Source organism: Rhinatrema bivittatum, chromosome 17, assembly GCF_901001135.1.
Source record: "Rhinatrema bivittatum chromosome 17, aRhiBiv1.1, whole genome shotgun sequence".
Lineage (NCBI taxonomy): Eukaryota > Metazoa > Chordata > Amphibia > Gymnophiona > Rhinatrematidae > Rhinatrema > Rhinatrema bivittatum.
In genome coordinates this window covers 11,738,741-11,757,525 of record NC_042631.1, presented here as the reverse complement: position 1 = coordinate 11,757,525, position 18,785 = coordinate 11,738,741, and the positions used below count along the sequence as shown (strand labels likewise).

Genomic DNA, 18,785 nt, shown 5'->3' with positions numbered 1-18,785 from the left:
GTGAAAGGGGCGTTCCGGGGTTGGGGAAGGGTGGGGCTATAGGCGGCTGGCACAGTGGCCATTTGCGCGCAAATTGCTCCTGCTCAAAAGCAGGAGCAAAAGGTAGGACAAAGCATTTGGGGGGATTTAGGATAGGGATAGGGGGAGGGTAGGATAGGGGAAGGGGAAGGGATGTCAGGCTAGGGGATAGGGAAGTTCCCTCCCAGTCCGCTCCTTAATTGGAGCGGACTGGGAGGGAACTGGGGAAGGCCTCGATGCGTCGCCGTGCATAATTGCATATGTTTCCCCCCCCCCCCTTGTGCGCGCCGACCCGGCATGTTATAAAATCGCGCGTCCATGTGTACGCGCCGAGTAGCACGTGCACTGTTTTAAAATCTACCCCTTTATGAGCAAATCACTACAGGGACACCTCTTCCATGATGCATACCTACCACTCCCAAACTCTGCCTCTTGCATTCCTATCATCCACTTCTCTTTCCCTGCTCCCATGAGTACTAATACAGCCGAGACAAAAGATCTGAAACAGACACGTTTCCTAGGCCTGGAATTAGGCACAGGCAACATCAGCAGCTGCCTGGGGTGCCATATTTTGAAGGCACCAAATACCCTAACCGGATGGAAGAGGAGCCTCCTTCCATTTGCTTTAGGGCTGTAATTCTGCTTCAAAGTGTCGCGTTCACTCTATGTTTCAAATAATATGCAAATTTGTATATATCGTGGTAGAAAAATGCAGAACGTTTCATACCATACACATAAAATACAGATGACCATCCAGTATATTGCACTAAAATCCCAGCCAATGGCATTGCAATTACAGCTCCTGCATATGAACCTAAAATTAGAAAGAAAGCAGACATGATTAATTAAATCCCACTGAACTTTGCATTGCCCTGTGTAGAAGAATCAAGTCAAGCAGTTTCTTACCACAAAAAGAAGTGGTAGCCAGCCGACTTCTCTCTAATGGAGGGGCCCACTTGCTCCATATACCATGGCAAGCCGGGTAGGTGACTCCCTGAAAAGATTTCAGTAATTACTATTGGTAATTCGTTTGCTCTTTTCAGAATCATTTGCACTATGCATAGAGAATAAATGATAGATCTGATTTGACTTCTAGGCCACACGAGATTTACAGTTTGCATTTGTATCTATACTTTCAACCTTGGCTTAATGTATTGATTAAGGGAAACTGATGTTCCAACTTCTGTCTGAATTGTTTCAAAACAAATCAACTGGTCCGGTGAAAAGAACGCAAACATTCAGATATAGGTCACCAAAATGTACTCAATTATCCTGCACACTTTATATTCTAAGGGGCAAATTTTCAAACCATTACGCGTCTAAAAATTAGCATATATATGTCTGAATGATGGTATAGAAACATTGATAATAAATAATAAATATACATATGGAAGTAGCCTCTACTTGCATATTCAATTTTTTATAAAAGTAAAATAATGCACATATTTTCACTTTTGCATGCACATAATTAAGGAATCATCTAGGGGCTATTTTAAAAGATAAGCATGTACATTTGCCAACTTATTCATGCATTTTTACATTTGATAATTATCTGGCGTAAGTGACATTAAAAGTGTGTAGCACACTGACTGGGTGGGATGTCTGGGTGAACTGGGAGAAGGACAGGTTGAAGAGCCAGGAGGACCTCAGTGACCTGGAGGAGGACTGGGTGAGCTGGTGGAGTAATTAGTAAACTGGTTAATTTCATTTACATGCACATGTTTTGAAAATTGGCTGACTTATGCACATAAATTGGGATATGTGAGTCAGTTCTACTTTACATTCATTTATAAAATATGAGTGTATTTTTTTAAGATGTTGAAAGATAAAATAGGTAGGAGAAGTACATGCGTTCAATGCATTGATATATGTGGTTTCAATGCTTTTCATGTGTTTGTGTGTAAGCATACATGCGTGTGTATGTTGCGGGGTAGAGATATGCATATTTTATATAACATGCATATATCATACACACGGTTTATGCTTGTGTAGATCCTCCTTGCTAAGCATTTAGCTGTTCTAAGTAAAATGTAAAAAAGTCAGATAAAATAGCCAAGTGCATGTGTAAACAAGACTTTTCCTTGTTAAGGTGAACTGCAGCTTAAAAAAAAAAAGCTTTAATTTTCAAATTATACAACCTAAGAACATCTCAATACAGAAAGTGAAATATACACATAAATCAGATAAAAACTAAATCTGAAAATATAAGAAAAGATATTCCCCCAGTAAGAACAGTGAGATCCAAACAAAGAAAACACCTGGAGCTGGGAGAACAAGATTAAAAAAATAAAAAATAGTAAAGGTGCAAACTGACATAATCCCTCACAGCAAGGAGGGGGTTAATGCATCTTAGAGAGCCAATTAAGCTATTCTTATAGCAACCAAATTCTTTTTGATTAGCATTTAATGTCTTCTGTTGTTTAACAATAATCCAGTTTGATGCAGTCTGACACTTCACAGAATGATTGTCTCCCCAGTCAATATCCTTTACCTACCTCTACAAGCCCTTGTAAGATCCTAACAAAGATGACACATCCATAATGCACCTTAGCCGCAGACGGTATTAGCATATTCAGAGTGGCAGTAAGCAAAATAGCAGCACCAAATACCCTGTAACAGAAAGCAGCGAAATCCATAATATAGAGATATATATATTTATATATATAATATAATATACAGAGACATTGAGAGATAATGGCTGACTGTTAAAGGCCTTATTCTCATTGGTCATAACTTGCAGTTCTTTGCATAATTCATGAGCACTGAGATTAGAAACCCCCCTCTCTCCCCTCCATGTTCTCTTCATTGAGATTTTACATTCATTGAGAATCTCATAAAACCTGCGGGGGCAGTTCAGGTGACTTTTAGAATTGATTCTAACTGGTTATTTTATTTATTTACTTATTTAGTTTTAAATGGCCGGCATTCCACCTTTTTCTTAAAAATGGTCTCAAAGCAGATTGCATCAAATAAGGACAGACCAATAGCTGTGCAGGTGACCCTTATGTTCAAGGGTCAGGTGTGGTTGTCATTTAATCGGTCTCAGTGTGGAGGATATCCCTGCCTCATTAGCAGTCGGGCTGAGGGAAGGCCTGGTTGAACGGCCATTGTTTACTTTCTTCTGGAAAGTAGAGAGGACAGTTCAAGGCAAAGAGGGCAGTAGAAACTCATCCCAGATGCCGGGATCACCCATGGCATAAATCCAGACGTCTGAACCACAGCTAAATATATTTCTTAGAATGATGTATCTGCAAAACGTCCTTCTGACACGTTAAATTGCAATCAGATTCCAAGCAGCTGAGAGGTTTGCAAAATGCACTTGTTAACTTGCTGTGCAAAACCTACCAGGAGTCTTGCTACATGCCATGTGCTTTATTTTTAGGTTGAACAGTACCAGTCTGCCTCTAAGCCAAGTTTGAACACTATATTACAAGAGGAAAATGTTTTGCTTTCATTCCACCGTAAATTTTTCATTTCACCTAAAAGAAAATCAGTCTATTGCTTAAAGCAAGCACAAGAATAAAATGCAGGCACGTGAATTTAAAATTATCTCGTGACTGCTATTTTTTTGGCCTTGAAACTTTTGCAGGAACTGATCCAGTAACATGGGGTGCCGGACTGGCCGGCTCTCCCCATACACTCACCCTCCTTCACACAGCTTGGAGCAAACTGACATGTCAGAAAGAACTAGGAACGGGTAACTTGGAACAACAAGAAGCACGGTTTTATTAATGTCAATAAACATGACCAAACGATGCAAGTCAATCTGCCACACCTGGTGCCCGGGCAGCCCATCTGCCACGTCCCAGCAAGGCGAGTGACTTTTAGCCCGGGCACCCTCCAGTGGATCGCTGCCACGAACCGGGCCCCAGCCTGAGCCCCCATCGGATGTGATTGCCCCAATCTTGCCAGGGCCTCCTAGTGTGGGTCTGTTGCCAGTTGGGCAAGATGTTATCCACACCAAGGATGGGCATTTGTTTGGCATAAAATGGGAAACTTTAAATAAGGTTTTACATTCCCCCCCCCCGAAACTAATAGCGCGCTCAACATGCAAATGCATGTTGATGAGCCTATTAGTTAGTCACGCTCAATACAGAAAGTGAAAGCCTAACATTTTACTCTCAGAAACTAACTCCTGCCACCATCGGGCAAGTGTACAGAAAAGCAGAAAAAACTGCTTTTCTGTACACCCTCCGACTTAATATCATAGCGATATTAAGTCCGAGGCCCCAAACATTAAAAAAAAATAAAAAATCTTAAAAAAAAAAATCTGCCCGCGGCCCACGGGTTGGAAAATGGTCGCTCAATTTTGCCGGTGTCCGTGTTCCGAGCCCGTGGCTGTCAGCGGGTTCAACAACCGACGCTGGTAAAATTGAGCATCGGCTGTCAAACCCGCTGACAGCAGCCACTTCCGCCAATAAGGAGGCGCTAGGGATGCGGTAGCATCCCTAGCGCCTCCTTATTGGCGAGGGTCCTCATTTGAATACTGAATTGCACGCCGGGGAGAGTGGCCTGGGCACACGTTGGGAGAGCGGGCACTCGCCTCAGAGCGCCGGCTCTCCCACGCAGTTTACTGAATCGGCCTGATAGGGAGCTAGGCACATATTAATCTCATATTGAAACTCTATGAACCACAAAAGCCTAAATCAAGCAGTCAATAAGATTTTCAGAGTGTCTATAAACAACATTTCTCATTCCAAAAATACGATCATGCAGCTCCCTTCAAAAACATTCACACTAAATAAAGTATAGCTTTAAAAAGTTTGTTGCCTAGAGTATTATAGGCAATTTAACTCTGTCCAAAACAATTATTCTACATTTCTCAAACAAAATAGTAAGAATTCCTAACAGAATTCGAAAGTAATTACGAGAACTCCTAGCAAAAATGCATTGGCTCACCAGGTGTGGCAGACCACACACTTCTTATGTTGACTGGATCAGCATGGCAGATTGGTTTTGGGGAGTGTTCCTGAAAGACTACAGGGACCCAAGTGGCCAGATGTTGGAATAACAGCTGCACTGGTTCTCAACGCTGTTTGGATTTTTGTGGCACCTTCATTGTGCTTGGAAATGGAAGGCAAGGGATGCTGCTAGAAACTAAAATTAGTTATGTTCATGCTGAGCGACCCAGCAGGGTGGAGTTGGAAGGAAGAAGATGAGAAGAACTGTCTTGGATTAAAAAAAAAAAAGATATCATATAGGTGTTGATGCTTAATGGCTGCTGGCTGGGATTTTGCCTTGCCTGTGTGGACAGGAATAATTGGCCGGACTGAACGGACCAGACGTAGTCTTTCAGCCATCATTTATACACTGTGTTCCTACATAACCTTTTCTTATGAAAGAGTTGGAAATGTATGCATTGTCGACAGTCCCATCTTGGAGTCTTAAGCATCTACTTGACTTGCAAACCCTCTCCTCGGCTGAGTAACTTCATAGTGCTGACAGAGGCTAATGATCCAATGCTTCTAAAAGAATGCAAAATACTGAGCAAAATGTACTATAACTCTACACATGAATTAAATAAATAAATGAATGAATAAATGTGAAAGGAGAAAATACAGAGGAATAAATCTACCAGAGCTATTTCACAGAAAGATGCTAAAAGTGATCTTCCTTTTAGGGATTCAGCTTCATAAAGAAATTGCTTTCTGAATAATCACTTTCCACTTTCAAATGAACCAAAAACTAGATTCATCTAAAAATATCCAACAATTTGAGAAATGTTTCAAAAATGTCCAGATATTTTCTTTTGCGGATTATGTTTCCACTTTGCCAAGGAGCCTCCAGCCGTCTGGCATCCCCCTTGCACCCATGATGTTTGTATGCTGGGGGGATCTGGCATCTCCCTGGCATCCTCCCTTACATGATTGTTATACTGGGGGTGGAAACTGCTTGACCCCTGGCAACCCCTTGCACCTGCAATGTAACATTTTTATGCAGGGGGAGCCACTGGGCCTCCTGGCTTCCCCTTGTACCTCATTCCTTTAAACATATTAGGCCAGACACCTCCCCACAACCCCTCCCCAACAGAAGCCACAGTCAGGCATGGCACTGATATCTTCCTCCCACCCATCTGAAGTGAAAATCAGGGCTGAAATCCACCCCTTCTGAATCACCTCTCCCCACCCCTAAGACATCCTACCTGAAAAGGATCCAAAACCTATCTGGAAGGACACAAGCTATGGTGGTCATAGCTAAGTGTCTAGCATTGATCTGCCAGCAGCACTACTAATGTGCACTATCAGTGTTGCTGGCAGAGCAATGTTAGACATTGGGAGGACTATAAACCTGTGTCCTTCCAGAATCTAGTGCTGCTTTGGCAACAACGCTGATAGCATGCACCAACAGTGCTACTGACAGAGCAACACTAGACACTTTGCCATGAGGACCACAGCTTGTGTCCTGGCTAGATTCTGGATCAACTCTTGGGAGTTGAGAGAGGGGGATTAGGAAGGGGAATTATGATTTTCACTTTAGACATGTGGGAGGGTTTCTGTCAACATTGCACAAGACTGCGGCTTCTGGTGGGAGGGAGGGAGATATGGAAGGACACCGGTTGCAACGTTTTAAAGTTGTGCAAGTGGGGATGCTGGGGGGCTGCCAGTGTCCTCTACCAGGCATAACAATTTTAAATCATGGGTGCAAAGAGTGCCTGCTGTTTGTAAGATAGGACACACTATTTAACAAAAATGGAAAAAAAAAAACAAATAGAAGGAACAAAATGAAAAAAAACAAACAAACCAAACTTCCCACAGAAAGGAACAAAAGCAAAATGAACTAAAAATGTTTTTCTCTGCACATTGAAGAGTAAAGGAGAATTTGGCATAATAAGAAAAAAAACAAGAAAATATTAGAAGTTTCTGCTTTAAGACATTTCTGTGCTCTGGGAATGCAACAAACTTTATTTTGAAGAAGAAAATGTAACCAGTGCACTGATGAGCCAATGGCCTACAGATGGCCAATATATTTAATTCTGTTATTGTCTCCTGCTACACATCAACTAAATATTTGCATATGTGTATACATCTGAAATTTGATCATTATGAGGGTACATTTGCCATTTTCTGCTTGCTTGACTGTTTCAGGCTAGAAATATGTAGACTTGAACTAAAGCTACAGAAGCCACAATACTTTTTGGCATAGAGCCCCCTTGGTGTAATCTGTATTGCCAGAGGATCCAAGAGCCATCATGATTTACATTTGGGAAAATTCAGGTAAAAGAGATAAATATAATACATTTCAGTATAGTGTAAATCTTCCCAAAACTGTCCTGGGGCCAGTGGGACTTTCAGGATATCCACAATGACTATGCATAAGATAAATTTGCATATTCTAGTTTTCCAATGCATGCACATTTATCTCACGCATATTCCTTGTGGATATTCTGATAGCCCAACTCACTGTGGGGGTCACCAGAACAGTTTGGGAAGCCTTGGAATAGTGACACCCTAGTTATATGTATGAAACCACAGCCATAATGAGTTCATAAGAGACTGTTGGTACATTTGTAAGTTTAGGGCACCAATAGAGTCATCTTTCAAAAGAGCCCTAGTACATTTGTTTCAAATTTTATTTGTGACTACTGGTCTGATAGCATCCTAGTCCAATTTTGGCTATCACTGAAAATACAATGATAAAAATGGCAAAGAAGGTTCCTAGAAAAGCAGGGAGAAAAGCTATAGTTAACAGAATAAAAGCCATGGGTGCAAATTTCTTAGTTCTGATTCCCTGCCTTTCTTTAAGGCAACACTAAACTAGTATATATCACAAATTTATGAAGCTAAGAAAGTATATTACTCAAAGAGAATTTGTTTTATCAGCTACAATCCCAAAGAATTGTTCCAGATTGCTAGAAATTTGACACAAGACAAGCCCAAGTCTGCACTATCTGGATATGAGGATTTCTTGATATACTATTCATGCAAACTCTCTAAAATTGTTGCTTCTTTGTCCTTGGTACCTCCTTGATTTAATAATCCTCCCTAAACATTAGTGGTCTGTTGGGATTTATTTGATTTTGTTTGTAATAATATGGTGAATGAAGTCAGCCATAACATCAATCCCTCCATTTGTGTATTAAATCCATGCAGTGTTTCTATTTTGATAGCATGTAATGAAATTATTGTTCATTTGCTAGCAAACATCATTAATCTTTCACTAAAGGAAGGTGTTGTTCCATCCTCCTTCAAAAGGGCTTCTCTTAGACCTCTCTTGAAGGAGGAAGGGCTTAACCTGCTTGATATGTCAAATTGCGGACCAATTTATTCTTTGCCCTTTTTGACTAAAATTCTTGAGCAAATGGTTTTGCATCAGCTTGTTGACTTTGTTGAAGAACATTAGATTCTGGACACCTATAAGTTTGGTTTTAGGAAATCACTGAGTATAGAAACACTGTTAGTCTCTCTGATTGATTCCTTCAAAAGAGGGCTGGACAGTGGGAAAAGCTATATTCTTATGTTTCTTGACATTTCATCAGCGTTTGACATACTAGACTACAACATCCTCCTTTTTTGGTTGGTGGTGTGTGGTGTAGCTGGTGTTGTCCACTTCTATTTATCCAATAGAACATGTCAAGTGAGGATCGGACAACAACACTCCTGATGGTCATCTTTAGCTACCGATGTACTGCAAGAATCAGTCCTTTTGGCCTTATTTAATCTATTCTTGCTCCAATAAATAAGATCCTTTCAGGCCTCTGTGAAGGTTATCGAATCTATGCAGATGATATACAATTATTTATCTATGTATTTCCTATCTAGACTGACATAGTGAAACTAGTCCAGATCTGTATTTCTACCTTAAGACAATGGTTGCAACATAACATCCAGGCTCTAAATGTTTACTAATCACAATTTACTATAATCCATCAGCATGTTGTCAATCCTTTTCTGGCAACCCTGAACATCGAGGGTGTTGTGTTTCCAATTCTACCTTGTATCAAGAGCCTAGGTGTCTGGATTGATTCACACCTGTCTTTTCATCATTAGGGTGCCTCTGCACCAAGTCAGGTTTTTCTAAGCTTCGTGTTTTGCATGGCTTAAACCCTGTTAGAAGTTGGTGACTTTAGAACAGTGGTCCAGGATTCAATGTATCCTCTTTTGCAGTGCAATTTATATTGGCCTTCCAGGAGCTACTCTAAGGGTAATGCAACTACTACTGAACTCTGCATCTCTCTTAATATCAGGAAATAACAGGAGGGATCATATCACTCCCATTCTGGCTGAATTACATTGGTCAATTGTCTACTATCATATCATTTTTAAAATTGCATTCTTGGTACCCAAACTGCAGACTGGATTCACAGCCTTGGGCTAATGCTCTGTTGCAGATATACAACCCAACACAATCATTGAGATCTTCTAAGAGAGGCAGGACCAACGGGTAGATACTAGGGGGACTACATTTTCAGTTGCTCCTCCTGTCACTTGGAACACTCTTCCAGAAGCGCTGCATTTGATGGATTGTTCAAAAACTTTTTAGGTAATGTTAAAGACTTAAAAAAAAAAGAAAAAGCAGGCATTTGACTTCTGTTATGTTTTGCGCTGTTTGTATTTTTTTATGAGTGTGCTCTTGTAACTCATTTAAGCTTTACACAATCATTCAATCAATAAATAAATATATTCTAATAAAATGGTCCAATAGCACTATTGATTAAATTATCTGTTGTGCAAGCTATTTTCTGTACAGTGAGCAAGCTTGAAAACTACTTTTGTTATACTGTATTTTCCTAAACTACTTAATCTCTGTTTCTTACCTGATTACACTGCAGAAGCAAATTCATTTTTTAAAAGGCACCACAGTATAATCACCACAGTAAGGATAAACTTGGAAGCATATTTATTAAGTGAAAAGGTGAAAGGTACAAGCAATTAAACTTGTGAGTCTGTCTATGGCTTTCTAATGGTCTTAGAAATTATGTATAGGCATTGTTATAACCTATTATTTTCATTCTCTTTTAAGAGTCTCAAGTGTTACCATTAAAAGCCTGTAAAAAAAAGTTCTAATTAAAATAGCTTTGTAGAATTTGCCCGTAACCTTGCAAATGTACAGAATGTTTTATAAGAAACACACGTAATAAATACGGGTAAATATTTGATTTAAGGCGGAATAAAATGTAGTTTTTAAAATCCTAAGTTAAACCGTTTCTCATCATCTTAAAACTAAATGCGCATATTTCTTTAAGAGCTGCAAAGGTCGTTTTGTTTATTTGGGGAGTGGGAGTGGCTATTGCGAAGCATTAATATGGAAGCAGATTCCCCGCTAAATAATCTCATAAAAGCGTGCCAAGGCATTGCTGTCAGCATGTAAGGATTTTCTTTTATTAAAATAAATCCCTTGGCATATCATTAAATTGAAAAAAAAAAAAAAAGCTTCATTACTAACCACAGAAAATGTAAGAGGGGAGGGCATAAGGCAACTGTCTCCCCCCATGACCGTGACCGGTTAGAGGCCTGTTATACCTTAAAGGACTTTCGCAAGTTGAGAAATTGCTGTCCGTGGTGCTGTTCTTGTCATTTGACAAGGTAAGATCGTAAGAAAAAAAGGACAAAGGGAGGTCCCGCCCCCCGGGAGTACGTACCTACTAAACACAAAATGGGGAAGACCCTGTAAGACATCGAAATCTTCCAATGCACAACAGCAGCAACGGGAGACCAGAACTGCTTGCTTTCCTCTGTTCGTAATTTTGCTACAAAAACCTTCGAGACGATAGTGAGGCTTTGAAAATAACTTATTGAATGCACATGCGGATTACGCTTCAAGGCAGCTAAATACCATATTACGTTCGAAAATAGTAATTCCGGGGGCGCATTTTTAGTGCTGCTTTCAAAACGAGGCCCATATGGCATAGTCGGGTTCTCCCCTGCCGGAAAATGTGTTTTGCTTATCGCTTTTGTAACCTGCTTTTATTTTAGATTAACAGGACATGGAAAGCGCAGAATGTATTAATTTTATCCAAGGGCTGGGAAACTGAATTGATAAAGACCTTGCAACTCATCTAAACAATAACCCCGACCGGTCCCTTTCGCCTCCAAATGTTTTTATCACCCCCCCCCGCCCCCTAATTTATTGAGATCATAGTATTGCATCCTTGTGTCTGAAATACCACAGACATCTCCCTCACTCCAAATCCACTGATTGAAAGGTTTAACGCACTTCTGTATATAAGATGCAAAGGGTATTTGTGGCTGTTTAAGCAGGCGCAGCACCTAAATTGACCAATTTGACTGATTCGGGGGATAAGTACTCTTAAGCCTGCTGGAACTGCAGGAGATTTATTGCAAAATATTGTCAATGTTTATAGAAGGGGAAAAAACACAATTATGCTCTAAAGGATAAAATTGCTGGGGTTTTTATTATTATTATTATTTGAAGAGGTTTTTGATTAAATAGGAGGAAGAGGAACCTCTTCCCAGCTAATGCTGTTCTGCTTAGGGAAGCAATGTAAACCAATGCTGACCTCACGGTGCTGTTAGTAATCGCCTCCGAATGGAAGCTCCCCAGCCTTAGCTCTGGGTCCTTGATGACATCAGAGCAGGATTTCTGGCTGATTTGGCGTCCAGAGGCAGAGTCGTTTACAGTATCACCACAAGGAGGTCTTACCTTTCCTCCCCTAACACTTGTTACTGCATCTAATCAACTTCCCTATTCATTAACTTTACAAGCTCTAGAATTCCCTCTGTAAAAACGACTTTGTTAAATTCAGTTGAGAACTAGACGCTCATTTTGCTTTTCTCGAAGAGTTGTAGGCCAACTGCTTCTAAGCTTCGATTTGCTTTTCACCCTACAAGGCTTCCACTTATGTTAGCGTCTTCTATTTCACAATTGGTGCTTTATTGATTTTGTTTAGAATTAAATTAATCATATGGAAGGAGTTTCGCAAAGAAACTCATGTCAGATAGGGGTTAATGTTAAGATGTCAAAGTCCATTCGTTTTTATGCAGACCACAAATGATTTATAAATAAACAGAGATCGTGTTCCTTCAACCCTTGCCTCCCCGAAGGAACCGTGCAGGGATGAAGATTTTTATATTGGATGAATGTATCGTGATGCACTAAGAAACAGGCTCTGCACTATTCAAGCAATTCTCCTTGAATATATGTGTTTTCTAATTTGAGAGAAAGGAACAGTTTGGGCACCAACCATTTGGCTTTTCTGATGTATAAAGGATTTTGCGCTGTGGATAGCCAAAGGAAAGCTGACAATTTGTCGCCATTGCAAACCCTTCAGCATGCATTGTTTGAAAGCCTAAGCTTAGCGAGAGTGCTTTCGAAAAAGATATGAATTGCAACCTTATGTGACCAGGGCAGTTGTAAAGTAAAAGACTAGGGAAAGTCCAGACGTCTTCCTTCTGTGCCCTGGTGCACAAATTTCAGCAACATTTTCAGCCGTATTTTTGGCTTTCCACGGTGCAATTTCCTTGATAAATTCTTATGTAAATCTGTCCCTTTTCCAGAACTTCATCATAGCCCCCGCCATGCCTTCTGGGACATGGACTCGTTTCTTAAAGCTGTATGCCTGCGCCTCCCTCCTTGATCATAAGGGGATGTTTTCATTGATCAAGCTGGAACAATTGGTTTTACACCAACGCAAAGTTTGTGGGAAAACTTTCGAAAGACACGGGGTGTAAGCCCCCACAGTTTCAGTCCAAAAAATGTGGCACCAAAATCTGAGCAGAAAAACAGTTTGCTATCTTTCATAAATCTGCCCACACTTTTAGCATCTGACAGTCTCCTTCAGAGACCTTTGTGCCAACAGTAAGCGTTCATTCATCATTCATTGGACCCCATGCCTGCCTTGCACTATTCATAATTTAACAGAGAAGCCACGACTAAAACGCAGGCAGTCGGCCTGGTCTGCTTCTATATCACCTCACAGTCTAAAGCCAGTCAGAGAGGAGAAAAAAAACGTAATTGAGAGAATAGTGAATCTTCACAAGTAAATTTCATTTCTTGGATAATGTAAAGAAGCGGATTCAGGGGTCCAAAGGGGAAAAAAAATCACTTAAAATCATGCTCACTCCTTCCTAAAGAGAGTCACTTATGATCTGCTGATCTTTCCCTATAATGTTGTTTATATATCGCCTTTAATTAAACTGATCACAATGCCTACTTGAATTGTATGCAGGAGAGGTTTATTTATTTCATGGCGTTACTGAGATGAGTCCTCGGGCTTCCGAGGCTTTCATTCTGAACCAGCAAACCGTCTCTCTGCAGCAGCTGCATTCATTTTAAAAGGGATGAAGAGCTGACACTTCTCTGTTGAATGTGGCCGTCAGAGTTGCAACGTTGCCTTTTTTTTTTTTTTTCGTGGAGCAAGATAGGAGCTGAGACCTCCGCATTTTGCTCCGCACGTCTGCGCCTTTCTTGACTCCTCATCGCAGTGCGAATGAAGAGCTGGTAGCAAGGCCTTCCCTTTCTATATACAACAGCCTAAGGTATATATAGTTAGCTGGTGATATTTCACAGGGAGCTCGGCGCTTTATCCGCCTCGAATTCTCAGGGGAGCTAATTAAACAGGTAAAATCTCACCCTAGGTGCTTGAAAGGTTGCCAAATACCATAGAAACAGGACAGCAGGGTTCTGCTACTGTCCATGCACCATCTGTCCTAGGCCTTTCATTATATGCAGAATGGATCCAATATATCTTATTATAGGAAGACTGGGCTCAGTGCAGTTTTGTTGCAAGTCCAACTATATTGCTGTCTCCTTTATTTTTTTAAATGATTTAAAAAAAAATAAAAATTGATTAGCCTTACAGAAATCCTTCACGAGATGAGGACCATCTTGAAAAGAAAAATATCATTGTAATTAATTTTCCTTCTGCTACATTAAAAACATACCTTTCCCTCTTCTCATTGTTCTACAACCTACATTTAGTCCACGTTTAAACTGGCATGGTTTGATTCTTGAATGTATGACGAATCGATCCAAAACTGCAATGTCATTAAATATTTTCTAACGATAACAGACCACATTTACTATCTGTTCATCAGTCTGCGTTATTGTTATACTAGACATTGTAACAGACCTTTTGGTAAAAATGCTCGTTTACCAAAATATCTACCATAAAAATGTGCATCTCCAGGATTCCAGCTATCAAAGAGAATCCTCAAAATCAAGCATCGTACTCTTTCCTCCTTTCTGGATTTAATTTATAATCTATTGTAGCACTAGCTCACCAAGGATAATACTAGTCGGAGAGGATTAATGGAAATTCCCTTTCCGAAAATCCTTCAGTCTAATTCGTTATGCAAGCTAAATCATGTAAAGCAAAGCATCTTTCTATTCATCCCCGCAGAAGTAATAACTGTGTTTCTCACCCTACCTGTTCGCTGCCAGTCTGGATGCGATGTACCCTCCAGGGATTTGAGTGACTATATAGCCCCAAAAAAAGGAGCCATGGATCAACCCCACCGTTTCGGGATCCCAGTTAAACTTGGCTTTCTTCAGGTCCAAGGAAGCAAGGAAGAGTGAAAGTGATGAGGTTTTTACATGTAAGCATAGACTGGATGCAGTGCTTGAGTTCAAATACAGAAAATTGTTTTCAGTCAAGCAGATTGGATTAAATAATAATAATAATAATAATAATAGTAATAAAACAATACAAATTCACTCATTTGTAAAGGTTAAAAAAAAAAAGGAAAAACGTTCGGTTCATCTGGATAACGTTGGTAATCAACAATCCACAAAACAGATATTTCCTCTGAAGGAATAAATATTTTCTGGACTAATTTGAGTTTAAAACATTGGAGATGATAAAACATGATAGGCATTGAAAAGAAAATGTGACAGCAGTTTTGTAGTAACCCTTGCCTTTCACACAGTTACCTCTCCTCTGCTGACCAAAACTAGCATAAAAGATAGTAATGTTTCTCTACCAATAGGGGATTCTGCGTTTTAATTAGAACGCGCTATATATTTCATTGATTAGCCTCAGAACCATTGGGGTTTACAATATTTATAATCAGTTTATCGGTACGATAGAAGAATAGACAGAATCGCTCGCTTATTTTGTGGTGTTAGATGTTTCCGGATTCATTATTTACCACGTAGAAAAGGATTTATTTCCAGAAATCTTAAAATGAACGGGGTTCCAGGATTAAGTAAAATAAAACACAAATAAAGGTTGATAGCACCTATTTTTAAAAAGGGCTCTGAAGGGCTAATCTCTGCTGAATTTTTAGTAATCCTTTCTTTTCATATTAACTCCGGCTAAAATTAAATGTCTGTTAATCTTCATTTAACCAAATCCCAAAATGAGACTCTAAAAACGCAAAGGATTGAGAAATTATGTAAATAATTGGGGAGTCCATTTTGGTTTGTATTATAGGTGGAGGGGAGGGGGAGGGGGAGGGGGGAACGATACGGATCACGTGCCAACACTTTCTAACCTCTTTGATAATTTTCCCTCCTCGATGAATGGTGCTATTATTAACCATGTCCACAATGGCCACTCCCAGATTACAGCGGATCCCAAAAGAGATGCAGAATCCCAAGCCACTCATGATGGCAATAATGTATCTCCGTGGGAGCCCGAAGCACGTGCAGTCACACAGGGGGGGTTTTCTTCTCCGGCGCTTCCAGGGGTTTCCCATCTTCTGTCAGTTCGATGTTCTCCTCGTTTTTCGATTTCTTCTCCAAAACTCTATCCAAAAATAAAGATGGCATTCATTGAACTGGGTTTAGCAGACTGGGCATGCACGTGTCCATTCTCATGGAGAAACTGAAGACAGCAATATGGAATTTAGCTTTCATTTTGAGCCTTCACATTTGAAACCGTATTTTTAATTTTATTTTCATGCTGTTAAAACCAACAAAAGAGCCAGATCCCCATCAAAGCTTTCATATTTCCGCTTTCATTCAAAAGAGCAACATTGCAAGAACGCCATATTTCTCCTACAGACTTATTAATGAAGTCGCCTCAGTACCTAAAATTTTGGGATTTTTATAATTCATATATAGTGAGACGCATAAATAAGATATAAATTGTACAAAAAATAACGAAATGGAATAAGATACGATACATGTCACAAGATCAAGAAATTAATTAAATAAATTCACACTCGTATATGCTGTCCAAAACCTATTACTCTTTAAACCAGACTCAAAAATGTGATGCTATAGGTGGCCATATATTTAGTACATGGGATATGACAGGAAATCGCTGCAAAAAAATACAGAAAATTAGATTGAATTACGATTTCTTAGAAGAGGTTTCAGCAAAGTTGACCGCCATTTAATAAACATGTTCTGCTATTTTATGACTGCAGCAAATCAGACACATAATCTAGGACTAGATATGTGTATTTATTATGTATATTTTAGGGGGAAAAAAAGTTAAGAAGGCATTAAATCACAGCTGCAATACCTCATAAATCTTAATAAATATTCTACATGAATTGAAAGTATATTTTTTACTTATATTTCACAATGATATCTGCATATCCTTGCATAACAATGGCTCCCATTTGCAATACAAGTTGAATAGCAGGGATGGCATGTTCTAATCTTAGTTGTAGGTTGTGATAGTGACATGTACAAGATGGAAAGCTTTATGGGTTATTTTTCTAGTGTATGCAAAAAGTAAAGCTAGGTGGAAACATAAAGCAAAATATACTAATTTATTTTGTGAGTCCAACTATTTAAACTTCATCTTTTTATTTTAGCTACATGAAATGATAACATAACGTAAAGCTCTACTATATAAAAATAATACATAAATCGAATGCATACAAGAAATAACTTAGTGTTCCCTGGTTGTATTGTTTTATTCACTTCATAACAAAAGGGACACTTCTATTTCTGAATTCCTTTGTGGGATAAAAGATATGATACATTCACTCGTCAGGAACAAAAAATTATTCTAATGTGTTGCCTATTAGGTCGTATTCTCAATATATTAAAAAAACCCAAACATTCACAGAAAAACCCTAACGCTTGTAAATTATTTGCAACTCAGTCTACATACTGTTATTTTCTATTTTAAAAAAAATGTTCAGTTTTTACCAACTCTAGCCGGTTGTTAAGAAAAGAGCATTTCGTTCCTTAATAGAATTAATTCTTCTTTATGGCATTGCTACTGCAAAAGTGATTACAAGTGGAGTACTTTAATATTACTTTGCTGAATGTGTGGCTTCATGTAAGTAAATATGCAAAAAAAAACAAAAATCAACATCGTGCAGAACATGTTCTGAGAAAAAGCAGTGCTTCCCTCTAAGCTGCAGAATTCGCTTGATAAAGGTACGTGACTTTCACAAGTAACGTCCTATAGACGCAGCAAAAAAAAAAAAAAAATAGTCCTTATGCATATGCAAGACTTCCAGTGCAGGTATACTGCGCATACCTTCATTATATTGTTTTTAATCCAAAACGTTGAGCAGACTGGTTTTAAAAATCACTAAAAATAAAGCGGAATAGTATATGTACCGACGCAGTTCTGGTTCTCATATAGAATTTATACACATATGTAGTAAAGTTAGCAAATATAAAGGAAGAATTAATTCTCATACTGAAGTAATTCAAATAGCATTGATGGATGTCCTTTGTGCAGACATAGTTCTGCAATGTGTGTGTATATGTTTATGGGATTTCGTGTAAACCCAGCGCTATCTTTTTTTCCATCTCTTGTGTATGTGTATGTGTGTGTATAAACATATATGCATATGTACACGGGGGGGGCGGGGAGGAGGAGGAGGGTGCGCGTGCCGGTTCCCACACATCAGATGGAGAAACTGGAATCGCTGGCTATTAATTATTTATGAGTTCAATGCGGGTTTCCAAAGGAGGAATTTCACAGGGGAATCGGGAAATCGAAAATGCATAATGTTTTTTTCTTCTCTTTTTGAAATACATTTCCAGAGATTATGCTTGTAAGTCATACCGCTAGTGCCAAATGATCTAAAAATGCGATGCTGATGTGATGAACTCATTTCAAAATGGCAAAGAGAACCAAATATGGAGGCGTGCATGCTAATTAAATCGCTCTACTGAATTGTCACTGATTTCAGCAAAAGAACGGAAGGAAAGAAGAGTGATTATATTAAAAAAATCGCATGAGTGAAAATATACACAGGTACGAAATGAATCTACCATATTCTTTACATCACGACAAACAGATAGACAGACCGATAAATTACAATTTTTGTCCAATGAGCTATTTCAAGTTATTCTCGGAATACGAGTGAATCAATTTCATTTCTTTACCTGTAAAGCTGACCCAGGGATTTGCCAGCCAAATTCTTCAGCCTCTTTTTGACAGGAGAGAAAACCGTGTCTTTTACCGAATCCATTCCGGCAGAGAATGCAATTCGCTTTCTAAAATTTGTTACGTGACACCTTTTTAAGAGCAGCGATGCTTGCTCATATTGTTTCCACCTCTAACTTTTTTTTTTTTTTTTTTTTGGTGAAAGGAGGTTGGAGGCAACCTCCAAGGAAGAGAGCAAGAGCGAGAACGGAATGTCACCTGGCAAACCCCAGATTGCTTGGTAGACCCGCGTGCCCAGGCACAGTTAGAAAGTCTCGTTTGAAGTGCAGGCTCCAGTCACTGACGGCGCAGGCAGAGGCATGATACTTGAAAGAATCTGGCTTTTCAGTTTCCCGCTTCCAGGTCCGATTTAGGCTGTAATTGGATTCAGAAACCGGAGCATCGCAACAAGTTTCACGAGGTGGAGCGAGAGAATCCGTTTTGATATTTCAAATGAAATGGGGGGGGGGGGGGGGAAATCGCTTCCCGGGTTACACCAGCTGGAAGGGGGAACCACCTTTTG

At 39.5% G+C, this 18,785-nt stretch overlaps 1 protein-coding gene across 1 annotated transcript in view; it reads right to left on the bottom strand.

Moving 5' to 3' along the window:
• SLC17A6 (solute carrier family 17 member 6) overlaps nucleotides 1-18,308 on the bottom strand; it is a 33,494-nt gene extending 15,186 nt beyond the window's left edge. The window contains 7 exon segments of the mRNA XM_029582788.1: nucleotides 746-832; nucleotides 925-1,012; nucleotides 2,514-2,628; nucleotides 14,345-14,463; nucleotides 15,411-15,587; nucleotides 15,589-15,664; nucleotides 18,223-18,308. Of these exon segments, the coding sequence (XP_029438648.1) occupies nucleotides 746-832; nucleotides 925-1,012; nucleotides 2,514-2,628; nucleotides 14,345-14,463; nucleotides 15,411-15,587; nucleotides 15,589-15,664; nucleotides 18,223-18,308 (748 nt within the window).
• Nucleotides 18,309-18,785: the final 477 nt, after the last annotated feature.